The 16042-nt window shown below is 40.7% G+C and overlaps 1 protein-coding gene across 11 annotated transcripts in view; it reads left to right on the top strand.

Annotated features, from left to right (window-relative positions):
- NAV3 (neuron navigator 3) overlaps positions 1 to 15806 on the top strand; it is a 778536-nt gene extending 762730 nt beyond the window's left edge. For all 11 annotated transcript variants that reach the window (XM_075124347.1, XM_048835702.2, XM_048835701.2 and 8 more), the window contains 7 exons: positions 177 to 412; positions 2518 to 2672; positions 3734 to 3805; positions 4277 to 4473; positions 5337 to 5455; positions 8573 to 8776; positions 13001 to 15806. In XM_075124347.1, coding sequence (XP_074980448.1) covers positions 177 to 412; positions 2518 to 2672; positions 3734 to 3805; positions 4277 to 4473; positions 5337 to 5455; positions 8573 to 8776; positions 13001 to 13120 — 1103 coding nt within the window. In that variant the 3' untranslated portion in view covers positions 13121 to 15806. The remainder of the gene's footprint in view (positions 1 to 176; positions 413 to 2517; positions 2673 to 3733; positions 3806 to 4276; positions 4474 to 5336; positions 5456 to 8572; positions 8777 to 13000) is intronic.
- Positions 15807 to 16042: the final 236 nt, after the last annotated feature.

Raw genomic sequence — 16042 nt, 5'->3', positions numbered from 1 at the left:
GGAAGTATCTGTGCAATTCCAACTGTATTCAAACCCTGGAGAAGATAGAATTATTAGATAGGAGAATTTACCTGCTCTCAGCATGGCATGGATGTCAGCAGACACCATGCTGATTTTATGCTTATTTTAGACATCACCTTGAATGGAGACAAGTTCTTTTTTTCTTTTATTCCCAGGAGTGGAAGAAAACAGTTTGGACAGTTTTGTGTTTGATACACTAATTCCTAAGCCAATTACCCAACGGTACTTTAATTTATTGATGGAGCATCACAGAATCATCCTGTCAGGACCCAGTGGCACTGGAAAGACCTATTTAGCCAACAGACTGGCTGAATACATAATAACTAAATCGGGCAGGAAAAAAACTGAGGATGCAATTGCTACTTTTAATGTAGATCACAAATCAAGCAAGGTAAGTTACAATTAAAAATGACGAATTCGTTGCCTGATTTGTAGTAATGAGCAAGAGTTAGTCCTGCTAATTTACACATTGCTCTATTCCCTGGTTTTGTGGTTTCCTATAGAGATGGAACCTCTAATCAGAGTGAAACATGCAGCCACAACTCTCTGTAATCTGAATAGTGCATCGTGTGTGGAAGAGATGAATTTTGGGGTACTTGTCGGACTTCCACTTCACAAGATGATAAAGGCAGAATAAAATGCCATTTTAACTCTAGTCCATGGACTTCCAGTAACTTCTCTCTCTGAATACATTAGCTGTACAATATAGTGCTAGTCTGACTTGCATTTTGACAGTGAAAATGGTTGCCCAAAATTACTGGATGGGAGTAGGAACGGTGATCTAGTGCACAGGCACTGGATTAGCACTTGGGTTCAATCCCTTGCTTAGCACTATATAGGTTCTGGTTGCTGCTGTTTTCTCCTGAAATCTACAGTTGTGGTGCTGATAATACAATATTTAGCCCATGCTTCAGACAACATGCAGGTCGAATTAACTATTACCTCAGGTTGCCAAGGTATTGAGGGGATAACCATATTACCCACAAGTAACTCACAAGCCACCTATTACCCTAAACAGGGTGTGTAAATTGATTGGTACCCAAAAAAAGATCAGAAAATCAATGTCTTTGCTTAGAGTTTTGTGATGAGCATGTAGCACTGTTAGCATAGATTGAGAAGAAAGTCTACACAGACCATAGAGGGGATAAGAGAACTATTCCATCATAAACACCTATTTTCATTCCCTTTATGCAAATGATTTGTGATATCATTCACTCTGACAGAGAAGTGCTCACATTTATCAGAATTATATATAGAGAGAATATATAATGTGAGTGAGTCACAAAAACATTGCTTTGCTGGCTCACTGGCAAGTGTATGTGTGTATTTTCCTTTCATTTTTTTCTTTATTTTGTGCTAAGATATTTGACAAGTAAATCTCTTAGTTTGTAATAAAGAAAAAAATAAACCCTTGTCGTGTGTGCTTGAACAATACAGATGGTGCTACAGAGCTAAACTATGAAGAAACTCACGATTTTCCCCCAAGGCACCTCGTCGGAAACAGCCTAACATATTTATGCAACCAAACAAGAACTTTCCCAAAGCAACAAATAACATGTTTCTACTTTCAAAAAATGATTTTGCTATCACTGATCCAGGAAATGTTCTAGTATAATGAGAATGAGATTTCTGTCCAAAGTGCCAGGGATTCACAACAAGGATTGTTGAGAGACCGTGTACCGATATTGTGAAATCACTGAGGCAAATTCTGAGTGATGCGGGAAATGAAAAATCCCTATTCTAAGAAAGTGCAGGTTGAACCCTGCTCTCATTGCTGTGCTGTCTGCTATACTGTAGATTGCACACAAGGGACAGCTGAAAAGCTGGACTAGCCAGGAGACTGAGGAACAATAAACCATCAAGAGCAAAATAAATTGTCATGATTACAGACCATTCTTCCCCAACCCCAAATCCACCATTACTCCCCAGGTAGCTGGCTGTCAGAGAGAAATAAACGTAAGCAATACACTTTATTGTGGCATGTGACATGGCCGCCCCAAAGGGTTCAACAGGTGGTCTGTGAGGGGATGAAGATGATGGGCAGAAATCTGAGGGAATGGGATCAGTGAACTAGATGAGATAACAATCTATTGTTTTAATTGGGTTAATTTGGTGTTCCTAAAAGTGGGGGACTGATACGTGAATTAAAGAGCTCAGCCTTTTGGTAATGTAATATAGAGTCTTTTATTACCGGATTGCTGAGAAATGTATCCTCAGGATAGCAGGACACAAACTTTATTACCTTACCTTTAGTGAGACTTACCTACATTTTCGTTTTCACTATACCATGTCTGGTATATGTTTTTCTCTATATACAGCTGAAACTTTAGTTTTGCCCTGGCTGAGAAACAAGTCTTTAGGGTTATGGGAACTCAGTTGAGATATAAGCTGTGGGGGAAATTTCTTAACTCCCCTTTGTGCCTTTGAAAATCTCCCCCCTACTAAATGACTAAATGCATTTTACTCTCCTGTTTTATTTGTTTTCTTTTGCTGAAGGATCTGCGTCAGTACCTAGCTAACCTGGCTGAGCAGTGCAGTGCTGACAACAAGGGTGCTGATCTCCCTGTAGTAATAATTCTTGATAACCTCCACCATATTGGTTCTTTGAGTGATATCTTCAATGGTTTCCTCAATTGTAAATATAATACATGGTAAGTAGCAGGTCTTAATTCCCCTGCCTTCTGTGATTAAAACAATTGAAAGCTCTTTATTAGTGTGATATGATGAAATATGTTATAAGGAACCCTTGTAACTCATATTACGGTTCAGCAAAGTACTTAAGCATGTGCTTAACTTTAAATATGTGAGTAATTGTATCCCTATTCAGCCAAGCACTTGTGTGTACTTCACTTAAAGCATATTTTAATGCCCACTGACTTCAATGACATTTAAATGTATGCTTAAAGTTAAGCATGTGCTTAAATTCTTTGCTGAATCAGGATCTTAACCCCTTCCACTGCTGTAGAACACATCTGTGTCATGGAACACAGGCACATTAGTTCCAGAAGATCCCAGAGCCTGTGGGAGGGTAACAACAGATGTATGATGGTTGTTATCCATAAGGTGTTTTCCTGGATACAGGATGGACCCATGGAGTATGCTATACGGTAGCTGCTGTTTTTGTGGTAGACCTCCTGTTTCCAACAGCTATACTGTGAGCCAAACATTTACCTGGCTGTAGAAGAGTGGAAAAGTTGTTTAGACATAGTACCAAAGGAGAATGTGATTGACTAGCTGTCTTGTGTGGTCAAAAAAGAATAAAAAGTAATTAAGGTATTTGAAAACTGCTAGCGGCCTATTAATCAGGCTATTTCTGCTATAAAAGTGCCTGTGGTAAGGGCTTCCCTTCATAAAATATTTGTGTATTATGGCTCAGTGCTCCTAAGATTCACTGGTTCCTGGAAGTAAAACCACTAAACAAGCCACAGATAATGAGGTATATGAGCACTGTTTTGCTTCATTTATTTTTAGTGCTTATGACCACTAGTAAAATATAAGTGTGAAAAGGAAAAAAAAAAAGCAAGAACAAATATACTAAAAATAAGTCTGGCCAGAAATCATTGGAATTTGAGACCAAACAGCATCTGCACTTTCCTTTTGTCAAAGATGGCTCCAGGCAAGATAAAAATAAAGAATATTTTCTGAACAGGCTCCTGGATGGATTCTGTGGCAGTGAAGCTTCCTACTAAATGTATTACTTTTCTCTTTTTAGTCCCTATATTATTGGAACAATGAACCAAGGGGTTACTTCATCACCAAATCTAGAGCTGCATCACAATTTCAGGTAAATACACTTTCTTTGTCTTTAAATGTGTCTGTTTTCCCCTGTGCAGGCCTCTCAGCCTTCCTTCCTCTCATTCCAGCTTATCCTCCAACACCCATCTTGAATTTAGTCACACTCTACAGCTGTTTGCCTCTTCCCCCTTTCCCTTAATGACAGCTGTCTGTGTGGCACTTTTCCACCTGGCAAAACAGACAGAATATTATTCCTGCTACCCTACTGCCATGGCAGCAGGGTGTTCAGAATTGTAGTAATATGCCCACCTTATAACATACTGGATTTCCATTGGCTCAGAAAGCACAGGCACTGAGATCACCCTTGTGATACAGACTAAATTGATCCTTATGATTTATTATTAGAATTGACTTTTAGTAGATAAGCAGCATTAACCACTGATGTCACTGTTTCTGTGTTTAAGATGGAAGGCAATGTTTATTTGTTGTATGATTATTTGATGTTTTCTCTTCACATTAGGTGGGTGCTATGTGCTAATCACACAGAACCAGTAAAAGGTTTCCTGGGCAGGTATCTGAGAAGGAAACTGATTGAGACAGAAATAGAAAGGAACATGCGCAATAATGACCTCATCAAGATCATTGACTGGATCCCTAAGACATGGCATCATCTCAACAGCTTTTTAGAAACACACAGCTCTTCAGATGTGACCATTGGTGAGTCCTTGCAAGACAGTGTGCTGCTAGACTTTTCTCAGCCAGCAGAGTGAAAGATGGGTAAAGCCTGAACCTTTCATAAAGTTTGTAGAAGTTGAATTGACTTAGTAAAATCTTGTGTTTAAGCTGAGACTGAAAACATTAAATCACCATGGGAAATATGCCTTGCCAACCTGACCGAAACAAGGGAGTAATGGAAATCTCATGGGGAAGTCTGTTCTCCTGGGATTTCTATCCTTACTACTGGACTAAAGAGTTTCATATACAGTGTTTGCCATGGAAACATCGACCTGTACCAAGAATCTCCCCCCTAACCGTGTCTACATTTAAAAGCTTTGCTGCTTATCTGCACTATAATTAATGTAGACACAGGTTTCAGAGGAACAGGTACACATCTGATGAAGTGAGCTGTGGCTCACGAAAGCTCATGCTCAAATAAATTGGTTAGTCTCTAAGGTGCCACAAGTACTCCTTTTCTTAATGTAGACACAGTTACACTGGTATAAAAGAGCTTGTGCTGATATAGCTAATTTGGGTTCAGCAAAGTGAAATAAACTATACTGGCATAAGCACTTTTCTGTTGGTGTAACCGTGTCTTCATTAAGGCTTATAATGGCAAAATATCACATTTCTTTAGCTTTGCCACTAAAACATTCAAGTGTAGTTCAGACCTTAGAAGAGGGGGAGACGGACTCTAATTTTTTAATAAAATGAAGCTGAACTCAGTACGAGCCAATAATTGTAGTGCTGGATAAACATTCTCTTTATTCAAGTTTGCCGTGGTAGTCATCTTCCCTTACATTTTTTGGAAGGTTTTTTTCCCTCACAGTTCATGTTATTTAACAAAAAACTTTTCTTCTCAGGTCCTCGCCTTTTCCTCCCCTGCCCCATGGATGTTGATGGCTCCAGAGTGTGGTTCACAGATCTTTGGAACTATTCTTTGGTGCCATATCTTCTGGAGGCCGTGAGAGAGGGACTTCAGGTATGTAGGTAGAAACACTGTCTTGCTTCAAAAAGAAAAAGCATTTTTTGGCTTTGTTTTTATAAGCTTTTTCCAGGGTACGTTTCAGAAATGTGTCAGAGTGATGCGTTGTGCCACAGTAACAAAAAAAAGGGGGTAGAATTCTAGAAGTAAGCATCAGACCCCTTTTCTCCTGCACTTCCTGATGAATGATTTGGCTTTTCTTAAGACCGTGCTTGTCTGTGACACGGCGATACACTCTTGTTCTTCTCTTCACTTGTATGTAATGAAGAGGAGGAATTCAGGGTCACCACACCCATTGCGAGTGAGGACTTCACAGGGGAAGGACCTCAAGGACTTTATACTAGTGGAGGAACAGGCTGCAGCAGAGCTCCAACCTTGTCCCCATGGGTCCCACGCTTCCAGGCGGTTTATGCTAGCCTCAGAGGCTCACTGCCACCCTCCATGAAGCCCTTCTCTTTCTAGGGCCGGGTACAGTCTACTGAGTCCTTTTCATCATAAGCCAGGAAGGAGATTGATGAGAAAACTCCCGCAGTCTGTTGTCCCTACTGGCTTATTCAAGAACAGTTTAGCCTCCTGTCCTGGCAGGGGCCTGTCTTCCCCTCACAGGAGGTGTTTCTGTAGTGGCAGGCCCTCTACTCTGGGTTCCGGCCCAGGGACCCTAATGGCAGCAGCTGTTGGCAGCCAACCTTTCGCTGCCAGAGTTGCTACATTTCCCTAGGCCACTTCCTCACAGCTTCCCTGCTTCTCTCTCTTAACGCTTTCTTCACCCTTACCTTAGGGCTCCCTTTCCAGTGGCTTTAGAGTGTCTTCATTATCCAGCCCATCAGCCACACTTCCTCTCCTCTGGCTCCCTGTCTCTCCTCAGACTGACTGAAGGAAGCCCTTTCATTGTATCAGAGTGGCTTTAATTAGAGTCAGGTGTTCACATTAGCTTAACAGCCTCACCTGACTCTTTGCAGGTTAATTGGAGTCAGGTGTTCTCCTTAGCCTAACAGCTTCAACTGACTCTTTTTGCAGGCTAATTGGAGTCGTGTGTCCACCCTAGCCTGGAGCAGCCCCTGCTCTGGTCAGTCAGGGAACAGAAAACTGCTTATCCAGTGGCCAGTATATCTGCCTTCTACTACTCTGCTGTACCCAACTGGACTGGGTCTATCACAGGGCATAGCAGAGATGTCCCCCACACCCCCTCCTATCCCACCCACAACTCTTCCCAACATAGCCCATCTTTCCACATACACCAGGGTATGGACTGCAGCTGTTGTAGGAGGCAGTTCCCCCATGCTATGGTTATTTTCCAGTGGGCTTCTTCAGTTACTTTAAGGCACTTTGCACCAAGGGTTGGTGGACATGAGAATCTGACTCTCTTTTGTCTTACTGCTCCCTCAGTTTCTGTCCTCTCTAATGTCTCTCTTATTCCCATCTTGTCTGTGGCATTTTTGCTTCTCTTTTCTTTCCTCTATATTCCTAACTATTCCCAAATTTCTTGGAGTAATCCTGCTACCTGATTTTTTTTCCATTTTCTGTTTGGCCCCTTTACATTTGTTCTCTTTTTGTTCACTACAACTTTGCATGCTATGGAAAGAGAGACAAGGTGGGTAAGGAAATATCTTCTGTTGGGCCAGAAACAAGCTTTCGAGCTACGTAGAGCTCTGAGGAATTCAGAATTCTGAAGAAGAGTGCTGTGTAGCTCAAAAGCTTGTCTCTCTCACCAACAGAAGTTGGTCCAATAAAAAATATTACCTCACCCACCTTGGCTCTCTAATATCCTGGGACCAACATGGCTATAGCAACACTGCGAACAATATGGTGTGGAAACGTAACGTTTGCCAAAAATTAATCTGGTAATACAGCCAACACTCATTGAAATTACTGCTTCATAGGGTGAGGTTTGGAATCTTGCATTATTGAAGCATCTCTCTTTTCTAAAACTGCTTGAACTAACTGAGATAGGCACTGTCATGCCAAGATTAGTGCGGCTTATTTAGACGCGGGGGGGAGGGGGAACTAATAAGAAAAAAAAATACTGGTAGTCTCTCATGCTCCACCCACATGCCAAGTCCCACCCACTTGAGACATTCAAATGAGTCATCTTCATAATATGGTTATGTCTTTTGTTTCTTGAGTACCTTAATAAGCAATGAAATAGTTAACATTTAAACTGCCCTCATTAAACTGCAGAGTTAAAACAAAAATAAACTTGATATCAACAGGAGTAGTTCAATTAATTTTCACAATCATGAGGGCTACAGACTTTTTTTTAAATGAAAACTTCAATTCTGGAGCACAAGATGGCAGCATCCAGAAGAAATTATAGGTTTGCCACAAACCAGCCCAGTTCTTAGACATTCTGAATTGTTTAACAACAACATAATAATACACAGAAGTCCTACAGACTTGCTTTGTATATATAGATATAGCTATAGATAGATAGATAGATAGATACTGCTGGGCCTACACTATACAGAAAAGAAATGTTCTTATAAGAAGCAATAGGACCAAGATAATCTGAGTCCAGGAAAGATCATTGTGACACTCAGAGAAAATAGGACTCTGAGTAAACTGGAGATAAAAGGAGCTAGGTGAATTTCTTCTCTTCACCTATTGAAGGTGGTCCCTACTTAAGATTAAAGAGGCTTGCTTATTGTTCTACTACAGCTTCCCTAAGCCTGTATAAATGGAACATCTCTGTTTATATTTCCTATGTCCCCCTTCTTTGCAAGATGCGTGAAAATAATGTCACTTAAAATGGGTTTGTATTTTCAAAGTACCTCACAAACAACTTCTTGTGATGTTTCTCTCTCCTTTCCCAAAGTTCCACTTCACATTTTATCAAAACTTGTAGCTTCTACTGTTCTCAATTTCTTTTTGTTCTCATTGGGGGTTGTTAGGTGTGGAGCACTTTTGAATATGCAGCCATTTCATTTGGGTGCCTATTGGAAGTGAGCTCTTTTGAGCTTCAGGCCATCGCTGTGGGTGTTGAGCACTTTTGAAAGTTGAGTCTGTGCTGCAAAAGCTATTTAGATGTGTTTGATTTCATTTGTCAGATGTTATAAATAGTAATGTATAGAAAAGCACGCAGTCTAAATAACTAAATGTATTATATCCATAATTTAGATGTATGGTAAAAGAGCACCATGGGAGGATCCCTCAAAGTGGGTAGCAGATACTTACCCGTGGAGCTCCGCACCTGTGCAGCATGAATGGCCATCATTACTTCAGTTAAGACCAGAAGACATTGGGTTTGAGGGTTACGCATCGGCACAAGAAGGAACAACCTCCAAGCACATTCCACAAAGCGACACAGAAGGGGATCCCTTGGTAAGAACAAAGCTTTTTGTTTACCTTTGTAGTCTGTGTTTCAACCTAGCAATTTGAAATATAAAGAATACACCAGTTAACTGGTCCATTATGTATTTAATTTATATCAAAAAGAAGAAGAAAAGCATGAGAACATAGCAGAATAGAAAGCATCACCCTTATGTTACAATTTTAAAATCTCAGTAATTTCATTGTATGTATTTCCCATCGTCTAGGTCAGGGATCGGCAACCTTTGGCACGCGGCCCCTCAGGGAAATCCGCTGGTGGGCCGGGACGGTTTGTTTACCTGCAGTATCCGCAGGTTTGGCTGATAGCAGTTCCCACTGGCCTGGATGTGCTGGCCGCCGCTTCCCGCAGCCATTGGCGTGGAACGGGGAACCACGGCCAGTGGGAGCTGCGATCGGCTGAACCTGTGGATGCTGCAGGTAAACAAACCGTCCCGGCCCACCAGCGGATTTCCCTGAGGGGCTGCATGACAAAGGTTGCCGATCCCTGGTCTAGGTGCTTGCATGACCCTCATCATTATACTAGCTGAACACTTCACACACATTAATCAATTGACCCTCAAAACACCCTGTATAGTTGCAAAAAGAAAAGGAGTACTTGTGGCACCTTAGAGACTAACCAATTTATTTGAGCATAAGCTTTCGTGAGCTACAGCTCACTTCATCGGATGCATACTGTGGAAAGTGTAGAAGATCTTTTTTACACACACAAAGCATGAAAAAATACCTCCCCCCACCCCACTCTCCTGCTGGTAATAGCTTATCTAAAGTGATCACTCTCTTTACAATGTGTATGATAATCAAGTTGGGCCATTTCCAGCACAAATCCAGGTTTTCTCCCCCCCCCCCCCCCACAAACCCACTCTCCTGTGGTAATAGCTTATCTAAAGTGATCACTCTCCTTACAATGTGTATGATAATCAAGGTACCTTGCATAATGACTTAGCCACATAAACACCACCCTATACCGGAAACCTACTGACCGCTATTCCTACCTACATGCCTCCAGCTTTCACCCTGACCACACCACACAATCCATTGTCTACAGCCAAGCTCTGCGATACAACCGCATTTGCTCCAACCCCTCAGACAGAGACAAACACCTACAAGATCTCTATCAAGCATTCTTACAACTACAATACCCACCTGCGGAAGTGAAGAAACAGATTGATAGAGCCAGAAGAGTTCCCAGAAGTCACCTACTACAGGACAGGCCTAACAAAGAAAATAACAGAACGCCACTGGCCAACACCTTCAGCTCCCAACTAAAACCCCTCCAACGCATTATTAAGCATCTACAACCTATCCTGAAGGATGACCCAACACTCTCACAAATCTTGGGAGACAGGCCAGTCCTTGCCTACAGACAGCCCCCCAACCTGAAGCAAATACTCACCAGCAACCACATACCACACAACAGAACCACTAACCCAGGAACCTATCCTTGCAACAAAGCCCGTTGCCAACTGTGCCCACATATCTATTCAGGGGACACCATCACAGGGCCTAATAACATCAGCCACACTATCAGAGGCTCGTTCACCTGCACATCCACCAATGTGATATATGCCATCGTGTGCCAGCAGTGCCCCTCTGCATTGTACATTGGTCAAACTGGACAGTCTCTACGTAAAAGAATAAATGGACACAAATCAGATGTCAAGAATTATAACATTCATAAACCAGTTGGAGAACACTTCACTCTCTCTGATCACGCGATTACAGACATGAAAGTTGCGATATTACAACAAAAAAACTTCAGAAAAACCAGACTCCAGCGAGAGACTGCTGAATTGGAATTCATTTGCAAATTGGATACAATTAACTTAGGCTTGAATAGAGACTGGGAGTGGCTAAGTCATTATGCAAGGTAATCTATTTCCCCTTGTTTTTTCCTACCCACCCCCCTGACGTTCTTGTTAAACCCTGGATTTGTGCTGGAAATGGTCCACCTTGATTATCATACACATTGTAAGGAGGGTGATCACTTTAGATAAGCTATTACCAGCAGGAGAGTGGGGTGGGGGGAGGTATTTTTTCATGCTTTGTGTGTATAAAAAGATCTTCTACACTTTCCACAGTATGCATCCGATGAAGTGAGCTGTAGCTCACGAAAGCTTATGCTCAAATAAATTGGTTAGTCTCTAAGGTGCCACAAGTACTCCTTTTCTTTTTGCGAATACAGACTAACACAGCTGTTACTCTGAAACCTGTATAGTTGGTACATATTACCTCCATTTTACAGATGGGGAACTGAGAAACTGAGATTAAGTGACTTACCAAGGTCTCACACACACAGTAGCAGAACAGGGAATTGAACATCCTTCTTCCCATTCATAGGAATATCTCAGAATAACTTATTATTGCATCATTGCTTACTATATCGGGGGGAAAAGTCAGTCAAAATCATTACAAAACAAAACATGTAATGCATTATTTTATTTGCCCATTTAATATGCCCAAGGATGTTTGGATTTACTATTATGTCCCTTGCTAAAGGTATACTATATCAGCCCGACTAAAGTCCTATTATTTTATAAATCTCACTCGGTAGACTGCGTTTGTTATCATCCATAATTTAAATATAGAGAACCCCACTGCACCTATGGTGGGGGTGGTATTCTGAGAAATGGAGAAAGCCCAAAGAAAAGGGACCTTCTCTGAAGAAAATGCTCCGAAGTAAATTGGCACTAAAGAAATTACTCCTGAGTCCCCACAAATGCTCAGGGCGCTCATCTCCCAGAAATCAGACCATAAATCTCCAGATAATGTGAGGAATTAGCCTGTATGACCCACTGTTTCCCACCTGACAAATATAGGAGTGGTCCTTTGGCCCTTTAGGATTTGCAGTGTGAGTGAATCTCCTGGCCACTCTCCCAGCCCATTCACTATCCCTTCCACATTGCAGTGTGCAGAAATGGCTAAGACTCCTCCATTGTAGTGCAGAAGTAGTGTCCCACCATAATGAATCTTTGCTGTCTGGACCCTCTCCCATCCCCCATGTAGCAAAAGCGTAGCATCTTCACTGCATTTAGGCTTGGACCTGCATGCGTGAATCCAATGGGAGGGTTGATACTGACTTCAGTGGTGATGAATCAGGTCCACTGACCCTGTATGAGATAACAAGGCATTTCAGAATTTGTCTCATACATAGAATGTAACACGCACGCACACACATCAGTATTTGTCTCATACATAGGGTATATAACACGCACATTGAATTTGGAGCTTAAAGCTGCTTCGTAGTATCCCCAGTACAATGTTCAAAGCTTATAGAATTATCTGTGAATGGTTTAGCTATGAAGTATAGGACATTCAAGGATTCCTAAGCAAACTTGAAAAGGGTTCACACAAATAAAATACCTTCCCTCTTCTTACCTTTCATTGCATATTTTTTTGTTACAAGGAACCTGAACTGTTCACCTAAAAGGTGGCACTGTCTTAAAATTAGGTTAATGTTTTTCAGTGCTCTGAGAACTTTGGCATGAGTGCTGCTTTATAAATAAAATTATCGTCATTATACTGAGTTTGTCGCCAAGAATCTGAGCAATTTTCTCAGGCAGGCGTTGGCTTCTGAATGTTTATCAAATGCACTACAGGCTCCGATAATACCCAAATGAATTATGTTATGCTTCCCCTTTCCTCAGGACTATGGTCTGCTGTTTTCTGTTACTGTTCCTTTTGCTGAGGTCAGCTCTTGAGCAGCAGATGGTGCTCTTGTATGTAGCAGCTGGCTACAGTCCACCTCCCGACACACACTCTCTCTCTCTCTGAGAGGGTGTGTGTGTGTTCGTGTGATTATGTTTGCAGTTGCTTTTCCAATTTATTCTGCCTACATTAGCCAAAACATTATTGGAGGCTTGACTGTCTCCAAATACGGGCCCAGATGTCCAGCTGTGATACTGTTTCCTTTGCCTGTCTGTGTTGCAGCTGCAGCCATTCACACCGCTGAATTGTAGAGTTATTAGGCAGCGCTCTTATATCCCTATGGCTTATTAGACCTTTACCACTCTGTAGTATTTATTTAAAGCACAGAAGGCTGAGCAAGGAGTGGCAGCCACTGATATTTTGCCCATTCCGAAATCATTTTGCCCTTTCTCTCACTCTGGGTACCAGCACACTGCATACACCAGAATCGTTTGTTTAATTTTTGACGTAGCCCCTGCTGCATTAAATGCTACAGTGATTACATAAACATTTCCTTACCTCCTTTCTCAGATGAATATGCTAATGCGGCTCCAAGAAGCAGCAAATTACTCGAGTGCGCAAAGCTGTGACAGTGATAGCACCAGCCACCATGATGACATTTTGGATTCCTCTCTTGAATCAACTCTCTAGAGGGGACGAACCTTGGTAGGGGATTATAGTAAAATCTATTGCCGCTGACTACTGCCAGGATTAAAGCAGCACACTGAGGTCCGTGAACAAGGGCGGTGTGTTGTAGGTAGTCAGGAGGCTTAACTCTGCAAAGTCAGGAATTAAAATCTTAAGTGGAAAGCTTGAATTTGTTTAATTTCAAGGCATTTCAATATCAGTGGAGCCAAGTAAGACTCCATTAATCAACTGGAAAGGGCCCTAAATGGAGGGCAACTAAGCAGATTGCACATGTGTTAGCCAAACTGGAACCTTTTTTTTGTTTTTCCTCTCTCTCTCTCTTTAAAAGTTTACAGTGAAAACTTTGTTTTTTCCTTTACTTTTCTCTGAGGTGCTGCGTTAGCAATGCAGTCTTCTGATCCTCTTCTGATCCTCTGTTGTGCCACATGGTGCTGGTCACAGGACTACAGTAGTGTTTGTCGTACACTACTGCCCATTCCAAAATGAATCAAAGATGATGATAGTAACTCAATAAGCACAAACAGTATTGTGCTATCACCAGAAAACACTACTGTGATATGCTGGATAAGTGCCAATTTAATTCTTAATTGCCATGGTCACAGTGACACTCTCCATGAAGTTTTTAGTGTACAAGTCACCGATTTTATAAAGTTGTTTTTACCACAAAGGTCTTTTTTAACCACCTGCCCACTCCTTTACAGTTTTATACCAATTATTAACCAACACTGACTAAAGGCTTTTTAGGGCTTCGTTTGTTTGAGCCTTTTCAGTGGAAGAAGGAACATTTCCTATGGTGCTGTTTCACTGCCTTAAAACAGATTTCTAGAACAGTTTTACAGTTGGTTTAATTCCTAAACCATTGGTAATTTACACTGTTTTTTTTTTCATTTACTAACAAAATAACGTCAGTTAACACAGTAGCCTCATATCTGTATATCATGATTTTTTAAGAAATGGATAGGAGAAAGAACAGTTGCTATATAGTATTTTTATCTTGTGAATAGATTGCTCTGCCTACCCTAGGAAATATACAAGAAACCCAGAACCCACTTCCACTATCACCTAAAAGCTGAGAAAGCTGACCCAGGTCCATTCAGTCCTGTGGAATGGAGTTTTTGAAGGATAGATGTTTCGAATTCTTATCCAGCAGAGCTGGATGCACTTGATGCAGCATGAGCACAAATATTTGTTTATTTTTTTTTCTTTTTCTAGTTTTAAGCATGTTGTTTTGATTGCTATTGTTGTACATGAAAAAAAAATTAACAGCATTAAAGAACACTGAAGCAGTGATGTCCACTGTGGAAGAGGAAGACTTTATACTGTAAAAGTGGGTTGGTTTTGCACAGTCTACTGGGTGGGTATTGTAAATATAAAAAGCCTTGCACAAATCAAAACAAACAAACAAGAAATTGTATTTTATCCTGTTGGTGTTAAGAGATGTTACACTTGCTGAGATTTCCTCAATGTTGCAAACAAAGACAGAATGCAAACCTTAAAAGCTGTTTTTAACCTCGTGTGTTTGTCCTGTATTTACAGTTGCTATGACTATGCAGGAGCTATCAATGCTAGAGTGAGCATGTTTCAATTTGTATTTTAAGCCAATACCTTTTGGGGGGCAAAAATGAAATTTGAAGTGCATCTGTCATGGCAGGCTACAAACAGATTGCATGAAAACTGATCAGAATAATTGGAAAAGCTATTGCCACAAGAAATAACTGGATAAAATAATTTAAAAAAAAGAATCCAAGGGCTATGGCATTGTGTATCCATACTGTACACTTAAGTGGATGTTACCTTCAGGATGTGTAATTGGTGCTACTAACTCTTTGTGGCCACCCTGTGGTCATTTGCTGTAAAACAAAGACAAAGAAATCAATAGGAGTACTAGTGGCACCTTAGAGACTAACCAATTTATTCGAGCATAAGCTTTCATGAGCTACAGCTCACTGAGCTGTGGCTCACGAAAGCTTGTGCTCAAATAAATTGGTTAGTCTCTAAGGTGCCACAAGTACTCCTTTTCTTTTTGCAAATACAGACTAACACGGCTGCTAGCCTGAAAGAAATCAATGCAGTTTTCAATGGCACTGAGCTGCATCAGTGAATCTAGCAGTCCCTACACGGTGCTATTGCCCTAGTACAAACTCTAATTGATTTTATGCATGTAGAATGTAGTCAGACTGATGTGGAGCCCCAAAAGTTAGATCAGTTTCTATTGTAAAACGTCAGCACATGTATCTGAGAGCTGACTAAAAAACCAGCTGCTCTTTGTTATATATGTGTTCTGAACAAATTTGCAAATCTTTTCCTTCCATTTTTGACACAAACACACACAATATTACCATATACAAAACTTCCTGCAATACATCTCAGTGAGTCCACCTAGTTTACAACTTAAAAATTGTTTGTGAAACATTTGTCTGTATACATTTTATATTTTGTACATTTTTTGATGTAACATATCATGTAAATAGACAGAAACAGTGAAATAAATCATCTGAAAAGTTTTGTAGTCTTTGTAAAGCCCTAATAATAAGTATTTGGTGTCATCGGACTTAACTGGATGATGTATTTTTATTGGTTTATTGTTCCTCTAGCTTGTAAACCAGCTTGCATATATTTTTTTGCAGGTGTGCACACTGTATCTGTCTAAATTATTACTTTGTCATTAAAGTGGAATTATTTATTGAAAGTGCAGTCTGGTGTCTTTGCAATCAGGAACACTGAATGATTGGGTGGTATTTCAAAGGTAAAACACGTAAACAAAATGGCAAATGGAAGGAATTAATTTTCTATATATACTGCATAACTAATCTTTATAAGAACGAAAGCATATATTCTCTCTAGTTCCAGTGATCCTTTTGCTGCTTTTGAATGACAACTTCCAGGCAGAACTGCAAAACAGAGTGGTTAAGTAGTTTAGGAAAA

The sequence above is a fragment of the Caretta caretta genome, chromosome 1 (assembly GCF_965140235.1).
Source record: "Caretta caretta isolate rCarCar2 chromosome 1, rCarCar1.hap1, whole genome shotgun sequence".
NCBI lineage: Eukaryota > Metazoa > Chordata > Testudines > Cheloniidae > Caretta > Caretta caretta.
Note: the sequence above shows the minus strand (reverse complement) of the source record. Positions and strands in the feature narration are given on the sequence as shown.